This window comes from Leptonychotes weddellii, chromosome 14 (assembly GCF_054177405.1).
Source record: "Leptonychotes weddellii isolate Sample4059 chromosome 14, ASM5417740v2, whole genome shotgun sequence".
NCBI classification, from domain to species: domain Eukaryota; kingdom Metazoa; phylum Chordata; class Mammalia; order Carnivora; family Phocidae; genus Leptonychotes; species Leptonychotes weddellii.
The window spans coordinates 70,055,351-70,070,902 of NC_138382.1; the positions used below are offsets into that span (position 1 = coordinate 70,055,351).

Below are 15,552 nucleotides of genomic sequence, written 5' to 3' on the forward strand. Positions count from 1 at the left end.
AGTCCAAGGGCCAGGGTACATACCTGTCCGAAGTGGACTGTGATTGGCCTCCGGTCTTCTCGGAGCTTCGGGTCCTTGGCCTCTACCAGTGGGGACGGCACAGTCTTTGGCAGCTGCTCTTCCATGGTGGGGGCACAGCCATTCTCGGTGATGTCCTGCGGGGAGAAGCCAGTCTGGGTTGGTGTTGGGGTCACGCTACCTGCCACGAGCAGGTGCCCCCTCGCACCCCACAGCTCAGGGGCCTGCCACGGAACACTCCCTCTGGGATGTTCAGAGCCTCTCCTCCTGCTGGAGATGGAGGAAGCAGAAGGGTAACTTGGCTCTTTGACTTTTAAGGACATGAGAAACCAAAATCATACACGTTAAATTACAAAGACAACATAATAATTCATAATAGCGGGGTGGGGGGAATTTTTTTGTCCTACTACCTTACACAGCTATTTCCATTTTTACATATTCACTTTGTCCATATGCATTTAAAAATTACTTGCAATCACAGCTCATGGATAATTTTACATTCTATTTTTTCCCGCTATAAGCATCTCCATGGTGCTATAGTCATTTTAATGATAATTTTAATAGATGCTAATATTTCATTGAGTGGATATATAATAATTTAATAAACCACTCTACTACTATTGGGCATTTAGATTATTCCTTATTTCTTCTTTTTTTTTTTTTACTTCCTAAATACCATAGTGATAAACATTGCAGTTTTTCTTTCTTTTGGATTATTTCTTTTATAGAAATCCCTAGGAATGAAATTACTAGATCAAGAGATATAAACACCTTAAGCCTTTTTATTCATTCCACCAAATTGCCTTCCAATTTACACCAACCACTGACAATGGGTGAGTTATCAGTTTCATAGTACTTGTTAGCCTTATCATTTTAAAAATGTATTGCTAATTTAAGAGGTGCAAAATTAGACCTCATTGTTGTTTTAATTTGCATACTTTGTTATTTGTGAGTGTGGACACTTTCTCCACGCTTGCTTACTGATGACATTAGTGTCTGTGAAAACGAGGTGTTTGTGCCCCCCCCCACCCCGCCCCCTTTCCTAGCCTTACCTAGTCTTTCTGGCAGGGAATGAGGAGACCCAAGTCTGAGTTCGGATTTTATGACTTGGAGAACATTTAGGGAACCAAAGTAATATATTGAAATTCAGAAATTTACATTTAATTTGAGCTTCTTTTGAATGAAGTCAAAGTATAAAGAAAAAAAAAAACTCCAACGTGCAAAAGGCAGGTAATGCTTCCTTTGGTTCTTTTGAGATGGGGATGGGTGCCCACTTGTGCTGTATGGACCACATGTTTTACTCAAGTTGTGAAAGTTGCTTAGACCTTCATTGGAGCAAGGCAGAGAATAAATGTACAAATGAAAAACATTTAAATAATAATTTTTTTTAACCAAGTAAAAATACTCCCAGTCAGAATGAAATAATAAAGAAAAATTTGAATTCTTTTCATTGCAAAACAAGTCTTATTTTGGTCAACAAGACACACACCTTTAGTACTCATTAAATTCTGCACACAAAAGACTTGACAACGGGTTGCTTTTAACTTAGCCAAATAAAGAGAATGGTGGCAAATAGAGGAAAGTGGTCCCTTATTGGATAATAATGCATTAAAGAAGAAACACACGGAACATTTGTGAATCTCTGCCTCCTTGTCTGTAAAATGGGGATATGGTAGCTGTGAGGAGTAAAGGAAATAAAGTGATATGTGTGTCTAGAACATTATGATCCAATAATGTACTATGTACAGCACTCAATAATAACGGAATACCTACTAATAAAGGTATAAACTTTATTATAATAAACTGTAGGGATCTTGCTACATTCAACCCCACACACCCAGCTGCAGCCTCTAGCCCTGCTTGGTAACAACACAGGGAGGTGATGGCCTCTTGATTTCGCAGGGAGGGCCTGCAGTAAGTGGCCCCCAAGTCTTAGCCTGCGTGATGAGAGGCTGCCGACAGCCAATTAGAAATGGCTCTTTTAGAAAAGGGGCTGCCCTAAGGTGCTCAGGTCAAGTGGAACAAAGAAGGGGAGGGGCTCCATCTGCGCCAGAAAGTAACAAAGGGCAAAAGGGTCACTCTGGATCCAGGTGGGGTTACTGAGAAGACAGACACAAAGGTTGAGTAAAGCCAAACAGTAAAAAAAAAAAAAAAGTAAAAAAAGAAGGGAAAAAAAAGAAAGAAAAAAAAAGAATCCATTTTTAGTCCACGAAAAATATTGCATGTGTGTGTGAGTGACGGGCTGAAAAAAAATATAAAGAAATGGAGCAGTAAGGTTACATGGTGAGAAAATATTGATAGTAATAAAAACTATAAGATGATAGCTATTTTAAAAAAATGTGTGTGGTGGTTTTGGGAAAGGTGTCTTAGTTTAAGCTTATAAGTAAACACTGTCTTGTACCTATTTTTTTTTATTTTTACAACCGGGAGACCACCACCTGCTTGGTGAACTTCAAAGCTACAGGGAGAATGAATTAAAGGAGATGAAACACGAGGGAGCTTGGAAAATGTTACAGTCCTGTGCAAACTGAACTGACAGCTCGTATCCCCTGCAAAATGGAAAAAGCACAGTCTAAAAAGAGCTTCCCTTGGGCTGTGCTGAGCACCTACTACTGGCAGGCACTTTTCCAGACCCTTGACCTTCACGATCACAGTTTCCACAGCAACCACAAGGTAAACAGGATTATCGCTCTTTTATAGGTGAGGAAACAAGGCTCAAAGGGGGCAACTCACCCAAAGCCACACAGCTAGAAAGTGGAGGAACCAAGAGCTCTGTGGTTTCTGGCATTTATACCAATATCGACCCATGACGGCAGCACATGTGAAGGCATTCTGAGTTGAGGAGGTGCTCGACGGACCAGCGGGTGTGATCTCCCCCTTCTGTTACAGACCCTCTACTGCCACCCCTTCTGCTCTCTTTGCACGTACTTCTTATCCCTAAAGAATGTCAATTCCTTGGGGTTTGGGTTCTCTGCCTGAGAGCCTTGAATATATAGTACACGCTCTCCGATCAATCTTTGTAAACGGAGCTGAACACTTGGAAGGCAAATGTGTCCGATATACAAATGTGCTTGTGCATCAAAAAACAGTGCTGCACATTAATTTTCTTCAGTTAGAAGATCCCAAAGTGCAAAAGACTTCTCACAAAGTCCCGTGGCTCGCCCTGTCAGTTTATTCACTTCTTCACTATTTCCTACAGCTGGGGAAGGACAACTGCTTCCTCCCAGAGAGAGCAGAGTGGGAGGAGCCCTAGTCAAGAAAGAAATAGGGCCAACTCACATCCTCTACTGTATCTACTAGCAGAGATCTCAGACACAGTAGAGATCCTGTAATTAAAGAAACTGTGGTCTCAGAATGAGCTGAGGAGCTGCCAGCAAAGGGTTTGGGAACATAGGCACTCTCATACCCTTCTGGAGGGAATACAAATTGGCAATTTATATCAAAACCCTAAAAGAGGTGTATGCCCTTCGGCCCATTAATTACATTCCTAGAAATTTATCCTAATGAAATAATTAAGAATTCCTGCAATGTTTTACCTATGAGAATACCTGGCCTAGAAAAAAACAGGACCCAACTTAAGTATCCAAGAAAGGGACTGATTAATGTATATATGCCCATCAGATAAAATTTTCCGTAGTCACTTAAAACAATGACAGGCAGAAGAAACATTTAGTGGTCTGGGAAATACTGAGAATACAGTAAGTGAAAATGCAGGTTATAAAACAAGATCATTTTCTTTTTGCTTGTCTGATTTGTTGAATTGTCTCCAATAAACATGTTTTTTGTTTGTAAACAGAAAAAAAAAAAGACTGTCGAAATGTCATTTTGAAAATGCAAAACCAAGAAGCTGACAGGAGGGGTAAATCTGTTCCTTCCCGAAGGGTCACATAGGAGGAAGGCACTAGACAGAGCTGCGGATGAGAGGCCACCACAGAGTGACAAATCTCTTACCAGGAGCCCTGGGGCCCAACCAGTTCCCATCTCTTGGTAAAGTAAAGGAGTCAGAAAATAATTCAGTTCCCATCACTTTTCCTAAGAGTTTGCTGGAATCGAAAATCATGACTGGGGTCTACCCTCCACCTGTCTGTGGAGGAGGTAGGGACAGCATGCAGTAGGCACTGGACAGAGTACCTCTGAGAAGTCAGGAGGCAGAAACCCAGGGGAGGAAGGGGGCTGAGTGGCCTTGGGTAGGAGCTGGGGAGGGGGCTGGACCCGGAAGGAGCTGAGGATATGACTTCATGAGGCAGAGATGCAGGTACAGCCTTCCTGGCTGGGGGTATGTAGACAGCACCCCCTGGTTAAGGAAGGGCAAGTGGCTCAGCAGCTGGGACATTCCAAGAACCCCCCTGGCTGAGGTGGAGGAAGGTTTGAAAGGTCTGAAAGGTTTTAATCAAGAGAGTGCCTCAGTCAGTGCTGCGTTCTAGAAAAATTGCTGGTGGCCGTGTGGATGACCAAAAGGGAGGTGATCCCATGCCAGCCATGCTCTCAGGGTGTGTACATGTGGGCGTCTGGAGAGACTGGCTGCTCTGGATGTGGGATATGAGGAAACGAACAGGATGGAAATTCCCATTTAATGAGTGGCTCCTAGATGTTGCTGTTGAAAGCCATTACCTCTTCTAATCCGTACAACAATCCAGTAAAAGTCGATCCTTCTCCTAGTTACATGAGGATAAAAACCAGGTTCAGAGAGGTCTACTAACTTACTCAAGGTCACACAGTTAATATCCTACACAACCAACCAGCCCTAAACCCAGCTTATCTACCTCAGAAGCCCAAATACCACACCACGGCGTCAGGGGTTCAAAGGCCCCGGTGGGCGTGAGGCAGAGCCCTTCATGTCTCTGACTGAGATTGCTGGTCTCCCATTTTCAGATTCGTGCAGCGCCCTTCTCTTGCAGTCTACTTCACACCACAGCGAATGCAAATTAAAATATGAATATTGATATCAAAACAATATCCAAAGTTGGAATTTCTGTGATTGAGGCTGCAGCGTATTTTAATGTGGAGACAGGGAGCTGACAGTTGTGTGATAAGGTGTGAAAATGTCTGTTCTACGAGAGTCTACCTAGATCTCCCTGCCCCACACATGCTTACATGCTTACTTCCTTCAATACACTCAGAAATGTTTGGCCAGAGACTCAAGGCTTCGCTGACCTAACTGTGAATTTGCTCCTCTCCATCACAAACACATCGACAAGCTCGATTTATCTTTCCAGGATCAAAGATTTAGAAGCTTTCAAAAGGGCTGTGAAATGGGCCCATTTGATTCAATCATTCTGATACTGAAGGAAAAAAAAGATCGTTTTTCAGGGGGTTCCCAATGGACGAAAAAATGACATCCTTACGTGAGTGTCTTAATGTTCCCTGCAGGTGAGAAGGAGCACGTGTGTGCCCATCGTCTTTCAAACAGGGCCCAGTGATGCCAGCCTCGCACTGTGTGGCCAGAGAATGCGGTGTGCTGACAGTCAGGAGCCCAGCCATGCGGCATTCTCCTGCACGCCAGGTCCGGCGGGGAGACGCTCTGGAGGAGAGCACCACATTCTCCCTTTAGGAAGCGGCAGCTGGGTAGCATCTTGGCCGTTGCTTCTTCTTCCTAATTTTGAGCAACTCAGACTTCAAAGGAGGCCAAGCTACAGAAGAACTTGACCACCTTGCTGCATTTACCTAGAGAAATATGTTATCCATCCTTCTTTTTTTGTTGTTGGGCTGAAGCAGAGCAGGTATGGAATAAAGCCACACTATAGTATCTATTAACAATTATTTGCCAATGGTCACACAGATACCCTGAAAGCTCCTCTTTCAGATGCTTTGAAAATCTGCAGCACAAATGAACAAGGGATGGAAAAGGGGCCCTGCTCAGTCATATTAGAGATGGACCCTCCACGCACCATGGTGACCTCTCCGCAGGTCGGCCCCACATTTTCTATTTGCAATTCAAACCCAAGGCGAGAGTGCAGAGGGCAAGACTGGGTTCTTGATTATATCTGCGAGGTCACCATCACTATGCAGAGTTAGAGGAGGCCAGGTGGCAGCCCAGTACATTTGAAAATTGGATCTTTGTTGGGAACTGCCTCAATTTCATAGCAGAAACCAAACTTGAGATGTCTGCATTAGACACATCTGGGGAGCCACACAGATATGTTGCCATGTGAAGGGGAGGGGGCAGAGGAGAGGGGAACAAAAAAGCCAAGGAAATATTTTCTACTGCAGTGAGAGAGGTCAGATGGAGCCAAATCCTAAATTAGCTCAAGAAAGGGAGCAGGAGAGCCAAGTCCTGCCTGCACTGAACAATGCTAGAGTTTCAATTACAAAATAGCTCTTCTAAGAACAACCGCAAAATATCAAGTCTACAGAAATCTGTAAGACCGAAGGGGGGGAAAGTGAAAATTGAAAAAGGTGCACTAATAGATCTGTCAACAGTCCGATGGTGACAAGCCACATTTCTATAAAATGCCTTCACCATTGTGTCACCTGAAATGTACTGACACTTTCTATAGAACATTATCTCCTGAAGCTGTTCTTGAAAAGACTGGCAGGGGGAAGAGGAGAAGGGGAGGGAAAAAAAACCCGCTTTAGACACTATCAAGGAAAGGAAGGGGAGGTGGTGTGGAAGGAGGGTGATCTAGATTGTTTAAGTGAACCTTTGAACCACAACATCAAAAAACTGGGGCTTAACTGGTTATTTGCAGAAATGTTACGTATCAGGAAAAGGGGATTTTCGTCAGGCCCAAGGCTTCCACGTACCGGGAGGGAGGCGATGGCCTGCAGAGAGCAGATCCGACCAATGAGGAGCATCTGTCCTCTGCCTGAGGAGGGACCCCTTTCTTTACTTACTTCAAGGAGTATTCTAACACCAGCTGAGCCTACGATCAGGTCATCAAGGAGGGAAAATTTGGTGAGAGAAATACCCCCTCCCTGCCACTCTGTATTTTATCCAACTCAGTTCCATGCGACTGGGATAGGAGATAAAAAAGTATGGATCACACTTAGCATCCAAGGAAAGAATTCCACCTCTCAGCCTCTGGCAGGGCACAAGAGACCACAGGTAGGGTCTACGTGGATTTACAGGACAGGATTTTTATTTCGGGACTTGAATCTCAGCTGTTAGAAATTCACTCTCAGCTGAAACTAGGAATTTAAGTGCTTAGTCGTAACAAATTATCTTGCAATTAAAAGAAAGGAATCAATTCCTTGGACCATTTCGAGTTAACGAGAGGTCCTTTCTGACTTCATAAAATTAAAACTGCTTTCAAATTTTAAAAAACTGCTGAGATAGACGAAGGCCCTTGTTAGAGTTGCACATTTTGGGGGTGTGGGATAATGAAGTAAGTGCTCCCAAACATGTTTTGGAAAGCAAACACTTGTCTCAGGAAGGCAGCACGAAACGCTGTCATGGTAAGCGCATGGACACTGGAAATGGATGGGTCTGGAACCGGATCCGGGTTCCGCAGGCTCCAACAGTGTGACCTTGGGCAAATTCCTTCACCTCTGAATCATAGTCTAGGCTCTCTACACATGAAATGGGAATCATACCCTCCCAGGGTTGTTCTAAGGCTTAAATGTGAAAGCTCCCAGCCTGGACCATCCTCAGTAAGTGGTTATCGAAGAGTGGTAACTGATAATGATGACATTTGTCATCACGTAAAAACGCCCTCTGATGTATTAACCTCCCTGTACAAGGCTAGAGAATCAGGCAGGGGACTCTTGGCCAGCATGGAGCCTGTAGGATTTCGTACCATTTTACTGATGGTCCAAGGAGGCAAATCGGAGTCCTGCTGCCCAAGAGTCTCAAACAGGAACTGCTGGGCTCCTCTTGGTTAGGCCAGCACGTGAGGAGAGCCCGCAGCGTCCTCCTGAAACCCACCCTTTGTGTGTCCTGTATCTGCACGGTGGCCACGTGCATGCCCGAACCCCGGAGGTCATTTCCCTGGCGATGCTTCTTGATTTTGGTTACCAGCTGCCCCGGGGTAGAGGTCAGCTGTGGGAAGGAGAGGTGCCCAGAGGGGTAGGCTGAGCCAATTTCTAAGAGCCCTGTGAACCCCAGGCCCGGTGGGGTGGGCAAGGGGCAGACTGATAGTGGTAACTCTGAACTTGCTTGCCTTTGTGGGTTTAAGCCAGTCTTAATGTTATTTGAAGACAGTTTCTGTCTGTGAATATTTATAACAGTGTGAAAACTCCCGGACAGCTGGTAATGCATTTTGAAGTGTGCTAACAACACTGTATCAAACAGCCCTCTATTGATCACATCATACTTTTTTATGGCCACCCATTTCATATACGGTGCTTATACATTTTGAATAAGAACTTCAAGTACCTTTTGCTTCAAGCGGTTTTTCACCTCTTTTATTCCCATTTTTGCGTGATCTTTTGCCTGCATGAAAAATTAATTTAAGTTAAGATTCCCTGTTTCCAGCAGGGACTATGCTTGATTTCAATCCGTCGCGAATCACCTTCTCTGATTACTAGAAAAAAGAAGGAAAAATGGGATCATCAAGTCGAAAACATAACGGCTACAAAAACAAATACAATGTTAAGAGGTTAAAAAAATCCCTTAAAGAGGCGACAGAGATTTTATTTTCTGCATTTTGATGGCCCTAAGTTTTTTTTTCTCTCTCCCCCCTTTGGAAGGCCTTCTTCTGCTCTCTGTAATTATTTATCTCAGCAGCCTGGTGACAGCTACCAGTAAGTGTAGATGGAACGGCAGCTTTTGAGGCTGCAAAAATCTGAATAGCTGTTACATTTCACTGGGGCAGGGCCTCAGGACCAATTTTCTGCCGGGGCTGACTGGCCTGAGCAGACACATCGCTGGGTTCCCCTGGTGCCGTTTCTTAAATCCCATTTTGCCACACACCCTGGCTTTTATTTTCCGTCATTTTAGACCTGTGTGGTTCTGTTGGCAGCCACCTGCCCGGTTAAAATAACTACAACTTAAGCACAGAAAGGACTAACAAAATTAAAAATGGAAATAAAACAAAACCACCCAAGTGGCTCACAGTCAAATTAGCAAGCAAGAGAAACCATGAGGAAAAAAAAATACTTGAGGCTTGTAAGAGATGGAACATCGGATCGGGAGTGGCCGTGTTCTCCTATTTTCTCTCTGCTGTGGGCATGAGTCTCACAGACAATGCATGTCCTATAGGGCAGTGGTGAGAGAGATGATGAAGAATTTGGGACAACAGTTAGGGAGCGTGTCCCACCATGAACACTTTTTAGTAACCAGCAAAGGAGCTGCTTCATTTTGACATGATAATGGGGATCCCCGTAGGAAAGGTTTTACCAGAACGCCCGGTTGACCACGCCTCCGGGTCTCAGGGACACAAGCTCGGATCAGCCAGCATTTTAGCCACCTGGTCTACATTTTATTAAAAGCTAAAACCCATGGCTTCCCATGTCTTGATTGCAGCAACTGTGAGCAGAAACAGTTTAACATGAAAAACATCACTGACCTGGTCACCAAATAATCAACACTAAGTAATTCTAAGAGCCGTGGAAGCTTTAGGAAACAGCACAGCAGCCCCTGAATCCTCTCTGCAGTACAGGGCCAGCTAGGTTGAAGAGTTTCATCATGCCGAGGGACAGATCTGTTCCGATCCTGAGACCAAGACCAGTACTCACAAATTTATAGACAGTCTTCATAGCCGGGTTCGCTTTCGTTTTTACAGTGTTCAGAATTGCTCCGCTTCCTTTCTGTAACAGAAACGTCAATTAGCGATGGGGACTCAAGACAGAGTGGGCCAACACCAACAAAAACCTCTCCTCTTTAAACAAGTTAAGCAACATTCCAAGAGTGTGTAATTTAATTAGAGAAACAGGCCTAGATGGTAACCGGTCCCGGGCAATTAGTTATGGCTGCGGCAGAATCGCAATGGGTGGGTACTGGGAGTGGGGTGAGGACGAGGATAGTGATAACTAGCTGCAGGGGGACTCAGTGTTTTGCTTGGCACCTGTCCGCTGGCTGGAAGAAAAGCTCTTCACAGGCTCTCTGAGGCACGGTTTCCCCATAGTAATCTATGGCTTCTCAAGAAATTCTAGTTTATTTAGCTACCCTCGGTCACCTGCCTTCCTTTCCTCACCTTGGTTTTCTGTGTTGTTATTTTTAATCACTCTGGTAGGCTGCCTTCCTTAACATCGATATCTTGAGGGAAGGAAAGAACGAGTAGCCATCAATGTGAATCATGGCTTTCGTACAAATCCAACATACCAATTTCTTGGTTCAGTTTCTTTGGAAGAACAGAGAAGAGGAGGAGGGTACGAACGGATACGAAGTGCACAGGCTCTAGACATTTTGTGAGGGCTCACTGCGGAGACACCCTGTGTTAGCCGTGGAGGGTACTGAGTCACAGGAAGGCCGGCCTTCACCCTCAAGGGCCTCCAGTCTGGGGGGCGCCCCAGCTGCAGCCGAAGGTCGGGACAGCTGCACTGGCTGTGCGCACAAGGTGTGTCCACGGTCAGAGAAGGCGTTAGAGGATGAAGAGTTCATGTGGGGTACAGGAAGCGTAAGGACATTCCAGGGCTAGAGAATTGCACATTAAAGAAGTGCAGACGCTGGGCAGGCCTGGTGTGTTCCTAGCAAGTGGTCAACGTATCACGGGAGGACTGGGGCTGAGGCCAGATGGGGCCAGCTTTTTTTTTTTTTTTTTTTAATTTTATTTATTTATTTGACAGAGAGAGACACAGTGAGAAAGGGAACACAAGCGGGGGAGTGGGAGAGGGAGAAGCAGGCTTCCAGCGGAGCAGGGAGCCCGATGCGGGGCTCGATCCCAGGACCCTGGGATCATGACCTGAGCCGAAGGCAGACGCTTAATGACTGAGCCACCCAGGCGCCCCCCCCTTTTTTTTTTTTTAAGATTTTATTTATTTATTTGACAGAGAGAGACAGCGAGAGAGGGAACACAAGCAGGGGGAGTGGGAGAGGGAGAAGCAGGCTTTCCGCTGAGCAGAGAGCCCGATGCAGGGCTCGATCCCAGGACCCTGGGATCATGACCTGAGCCGAAGGCAGACGCTTAACGACTGAGCCACCCAGGCGCCCCCAGATGGGGCCAGCTCTTGAGGGGCCAGGATATGGAGACCATACTCCAGAGGATTTTTAATCAGATGCATCAATAATCAGATCTGTGGTAGTTTGGAAAGATAATTCTACCTGATTTGAACAAAGAGAGAGACTGGATCAAGTGGGTATATAAAAGAGTAAAATACAGTACTGTAATTACGGGGATTAACTCTTAGCACAATTTTTGGCAACAGTCCGTATTAGAAATTTTGAGCTTTAACTGAAAACATTGCAGTTTGACCTAGAAAGCATTCTATGTTGTAGGACAATATGAAATTTTTACCCACTCATTTATTCCATACTGCTTTCCAAAATTACTCAGTATCCTATTTCAATGGTCCTTTGGAGTATTAAAACTCCTTTTATCAATCAATCAACAAGTCCTTATTGCTTGTCTATGATTTGCCAAGTGCAGTGTTTGGCCATACAAGAAGAACAAAAGAGGTCTTTCACTGAGGAACTGCTTACTCTCGGCCAACTGCAGCCACTTCCAAGGGACCTGCCTTGGCAGAGGTGTGCTCGGCCCACAAGCAGGAGAGAACACTTATCACATTATGCTGGAGTTGTCTGTTCACGCGTGCAACCCCAAGAAGACAGGGAGCTCCCCCAGGCAGGGACTGTGTCCTCCTGCTCCCCACTGTATCCCTAGTATGGCGCCCGGTCCACAGGAGGCCCTCAGGATATACACACTGATAAACCCAGGCAGAGGCAAGAATTTGACTTCTTTAGTGGCTTCTGAAGACCTAAGCACTTAGCTTCCAACACAACAAGATGCTGTTCATAACAACAGTGAGGGGTGAAAAACTCCATCTTCCCAGGAGCCTTTGCCGTGGAAACTGAGCAGCAAGAGGGGCACATTTTTGGTTTTCCTATGAAAACGTCCCAGTTGCCCTGGTCTAGAAGGAGACCCCCAGAAATGCTCTAGGATAACCATATCCACTCAACATGCCTTGGCCAGCTTCCTGAGACAAGGAGGCTTCTCTGGACAATCTCATCGTACAAGCCTCCCCCTGGCACTAGATGGCCTGGCTTTACAAGCAGAAGCATCTTCAGCTGAAAGAGTGGAGGGCCCCGGGGCTGAATGACCATCTTGCGGGTGGCAGGGGAAGTGGGGGGCTGCCAGGAGGCTCCGGAGGGGCCCGGGGGGCTCTGTGGGGGTACACACTTACCCGGACTGTGGAGAGCCACTGATGGTAGAGTTTATCGCTGCCTGGGGAAAGAGGAGTCAGAGAAGTGGTTGAAGTTATGTGCTCTCAGGAGTTCCTCGAATTGCTTAGCAAGCAGGACTTGGAAAGTTCAAAATCTGGAGAAACACACTGAGGCTCCCATGCTCCACTCCCCACAGGAGGCAACAGTGACTTGCTGCCACAAGTTTTCTTTTTCAAACAGATCCGATCCTATCAGTGCCCTGAGTACCAACTCAAATCCTCCTTCCTTGCTGCCTACTGCATAGAGGTGGGGTCAGACTCCTCAGCACGCCTGACTGTCTTCTCCACTCTTGTCTTGGTCCCACCCACCCTCGGCCTTTCCATCCTGTACGTCCATCCCCTCCACCCTCCATTCCCTCACAAACGCTGTTCCCCAGGCCGGCCACCATTCCCTACTCTCCCTGCTGAGGATACTCAACCAACGGCTCCCATGTAATTTCCTCTGAACCCTTCCTCTGAGTAGTCCACTACAACGGGTAACTCCCACTCCAAAGTCCACATTCTCTGCAGTTCTGTGAGCCACCGCAGGGCAGGCACCTCAGGGCTGCATGTGCCCACACTGCCAGACACACGCTCAGCCCCAAGACACTGGAGTAGTGATAGGGAAAGAAAAAGGAGGCCTTGTTGGGGCACTTGTTCATTTTTTCTGGTGGGATAAGGAGGTCTTATCACTGGACAGCTTTTCTAGAAGCTCCGAATGACGTGACTTCGTTGAACAACACATAAAGCCCGTCTTCTCCTCAGAACTCATACGCATCTCTGAGAGTGCTGCCTCCTTTGTGAAGCCCTCAGGTTACAGAGTGAGGATTAGTGGAGTCCTGTTCTGACTGCATAAAAGCCTATTTCTGCTCCTTTTCCTGCACTGGTTTAACCTGAATTTGTCTTTAGTCATGCATCTCTTTCTCCTACCAGTAAAAGCTCCTCCATGAGGGCAAAACCCGGTCCTCCGTTTCTTACTCTCTGGGGCTCTGGACGTGGCGGGAGCTCAGGAAATGCCCATCACTGACTCGCTGTCACTGTCCGCAGACTGGTTTTATTGGTGCTCGTGCTCTCCGTGCAGCACAGGCTGCTCAGGTCTGTGAACGGGGCTTTGCAGGGGAGATTGTGCCTGACTCTCTGATTTATGGATCACCAGTTATATCACAGAAGCTTAGTCCAGACCAGGCACGTGCCCAGCAATAAGAGGGGGCCAACAGCAGGATTATTATTACTTTGCATTTGGTTCTGACTTCGCTGCCACAGACTAAGGCTTCGGGATTTGGCAAGAAGGCCAGACTGGGATTCAGGAGGCAGGGTCCACTACGAACACCTCTCTCAGCCTCAGAGGCCGCCTCTGAATCATGCGGATGACCCCTCCAGGTCTAACGGTCTGTGGAGACTGGGCACTCTGTGATGATTTTCACCTTTTAAAGAAACACTCGTTTAGCAGTGATCCTGTGCCCGCATCTGTCCTCACGGACTCCGAGTCAATTTCCACAGGACTCCCGTGAGGCGGGCACCGTTCTCCCCAGTGCATAGACGGGGCCACGTCAGCTGAAGAGCTGCCACGACCTGACCAAACCCTCACGGCTTCCCTGGAGGCAGGGCCCTGACGTGAAGCCAGCTCTCCCAACTCAGCGCCTCGAGTGCTTTGTGCCGCAGAGTGCTGGCCGCTACGTTTCACTAGACTCTGGCTGCCCAGGGCAAGCGACTGACCCCAGGACAGAGGATCTCAGACATTTCAAGGCCGAGGGTGAAGTGAGTCTCTCCCCAACCCCCACTGAAGGAGAAAGAAGCCACTGCCACTCCCTGCCACGCACACCCTCGTCCCGCATAGCAGCCCACGGCACACAAGGGAAAAGGCACTGCTTCTCACCAGCATACTCGCCCATGCTGATCTCCTCTTCAAAAACGTCACTGAAACCTTCGCCAGAATTGAGAAGGTCCAGTCTACCATCTATAAACTATATAAAGAAAGAACAAAAGCATAACAGCTTAGGCAAAGAAACGGCGGGGGAAACCATTCAGCTGGGCACCTCAGTGCACGGCCAAAGAACCACCACCTTCCCAAGACAGGAAAGGGCCTTTGGAAGAGTGAGTTAAACAAACAAACAAGTTTTTAAAACACCGGCTCTGCGTTTATGATAACCTGTGCCAGTGAATGGCCTATTTGTGGAGGGTTGGCCTGGTTACTGACCACCCTCTGCACCCATCCCCCCCCCCAGACCCTCAGCCCCCTCCTGCTGGGCCTGGGGGCTTACAGCAGGACAGCTGCCGAAATCCCCATCGGGGGTCCAGATGGGCCACCCTCCACGGGGAGGGCTGGGTACCTGTTTGAAGAGCTGCAGCTGGGTGGCATTCTGCAGGAACTGCCTCATGGCTCCCGAGCGATAGTGGGACACGAAGGCTTCTTCACAGAAGGTGATTGGCTCCTCCTGGGAAATGGAGATGGGAAAGGAGGGTTGGAGGAGCAGGTGAGGGCGGCGGTCAGTTCTTAAACTCGGTTAGATGGCACTTCTACAGCTAATTTATTTAATCCTCACTTACTTGGTGAAGTGGCTACTGTCATTGAAGGAGTCCTGTTCTATGGAAGAGGAGGCAGTTTCAGAGAGGAAAAGTCATCCCCCAAAGTCCCAGAGCTGGGGGACGCCTGGGTGGCTCCGTCGGTTAAGCATCTGCCTGCGGCTCAGGTCGTGATCCCAGGGTCCTGGGATCGAGCCCCGCATCGGGCTCCCTGCTCTGCTGGAAGCCTGCTTCTCCCTCTCCCACTCCCCCTGCTTGTGTTCCTGCTCTCGCTATCTCTCTGTCAAATAAATAAATAAAATCTTTAAAAAAAAAAAAAAAAGTCCCAGAGCTGGTAGGAGGCCGAGATTCCGAACCTACCCATGGCCCCTTCCGCAGGAGCCAGTCATATCCCAACAGCAAGTTAGTGGGATGTGCCCTCCAATGTGATAGCTTCCAGACTTTTCTTTTCACTTTGAAGAGAATCCAAGTAGCACCTTATGCAGAAGGAGCCCTGCTACATAAAACTGCCCAGCTGCTCTTCGGGAAGTGGGGGGGTGCGGCGGTGTTGGGGGGGCAGGGGTGGTGGCTCCTCCCCCACCGTAGCACCTTTGCAATCCCCAAGGCACCGGCCATGGAACACAGTTTGAAAACCATTTACACAGTGATCTCGATCAATAGCAAATTATCATTTTAAAGTAATTATTTATATTAAAAAGCAGGGCTAATCAAAAATAAGATTTACCATCCAGTCAACTATGTGCTTACGCCGTTTGATGAGCAGGCATGCTTTTA

The 15,552-nt window shown here is 47.1% G+C and overlaps 1 protein-coding gene across 12 annotated transcripts in view; it reads right to left on the bottom strand.

Annotated features, from left to right (window-relative positions):
* DENND1A (DENN domain containing 1A) overlaps positions 1-15,552 on the bottom strand; it is a 489,873-nt gene that overhangs the window by 49,963 nt on the left and 424,358 nt on the right. For 11 of the 12 annotated variants that reach the window (XM_081803556.1, XM_081803552.1, XM_081803549.1 and 8 more), the window contains 6 exons: positions 14,586-14,690; positions 14,132-14,219; positions 12,238-12,278; positions 9,634-9,705; positions 8,333-8,389; positions 24-155 (listed from right to left, as the gene is read on the bottom strand). In XM_081803556.1, the coding sequence (XP_081659682.1) occupies positions 24-155; positions 8,333-8,389; positions 9,634-9,705; positions 12,238-12,278; positions 14,132-14,219; positions 14,586-14,690 (495 nt within the window). The remainder of the gene's footprint in view (positions 1-23; positions 156-8,332; positions 8,390-9,633; positions 9,706-12,237; positions 12,279-14,131; positions 14,220-14,585; positions 14,691-15,552) is intronic. The other variant, XM_081803550.1, reaches the window with a different exon arrangement.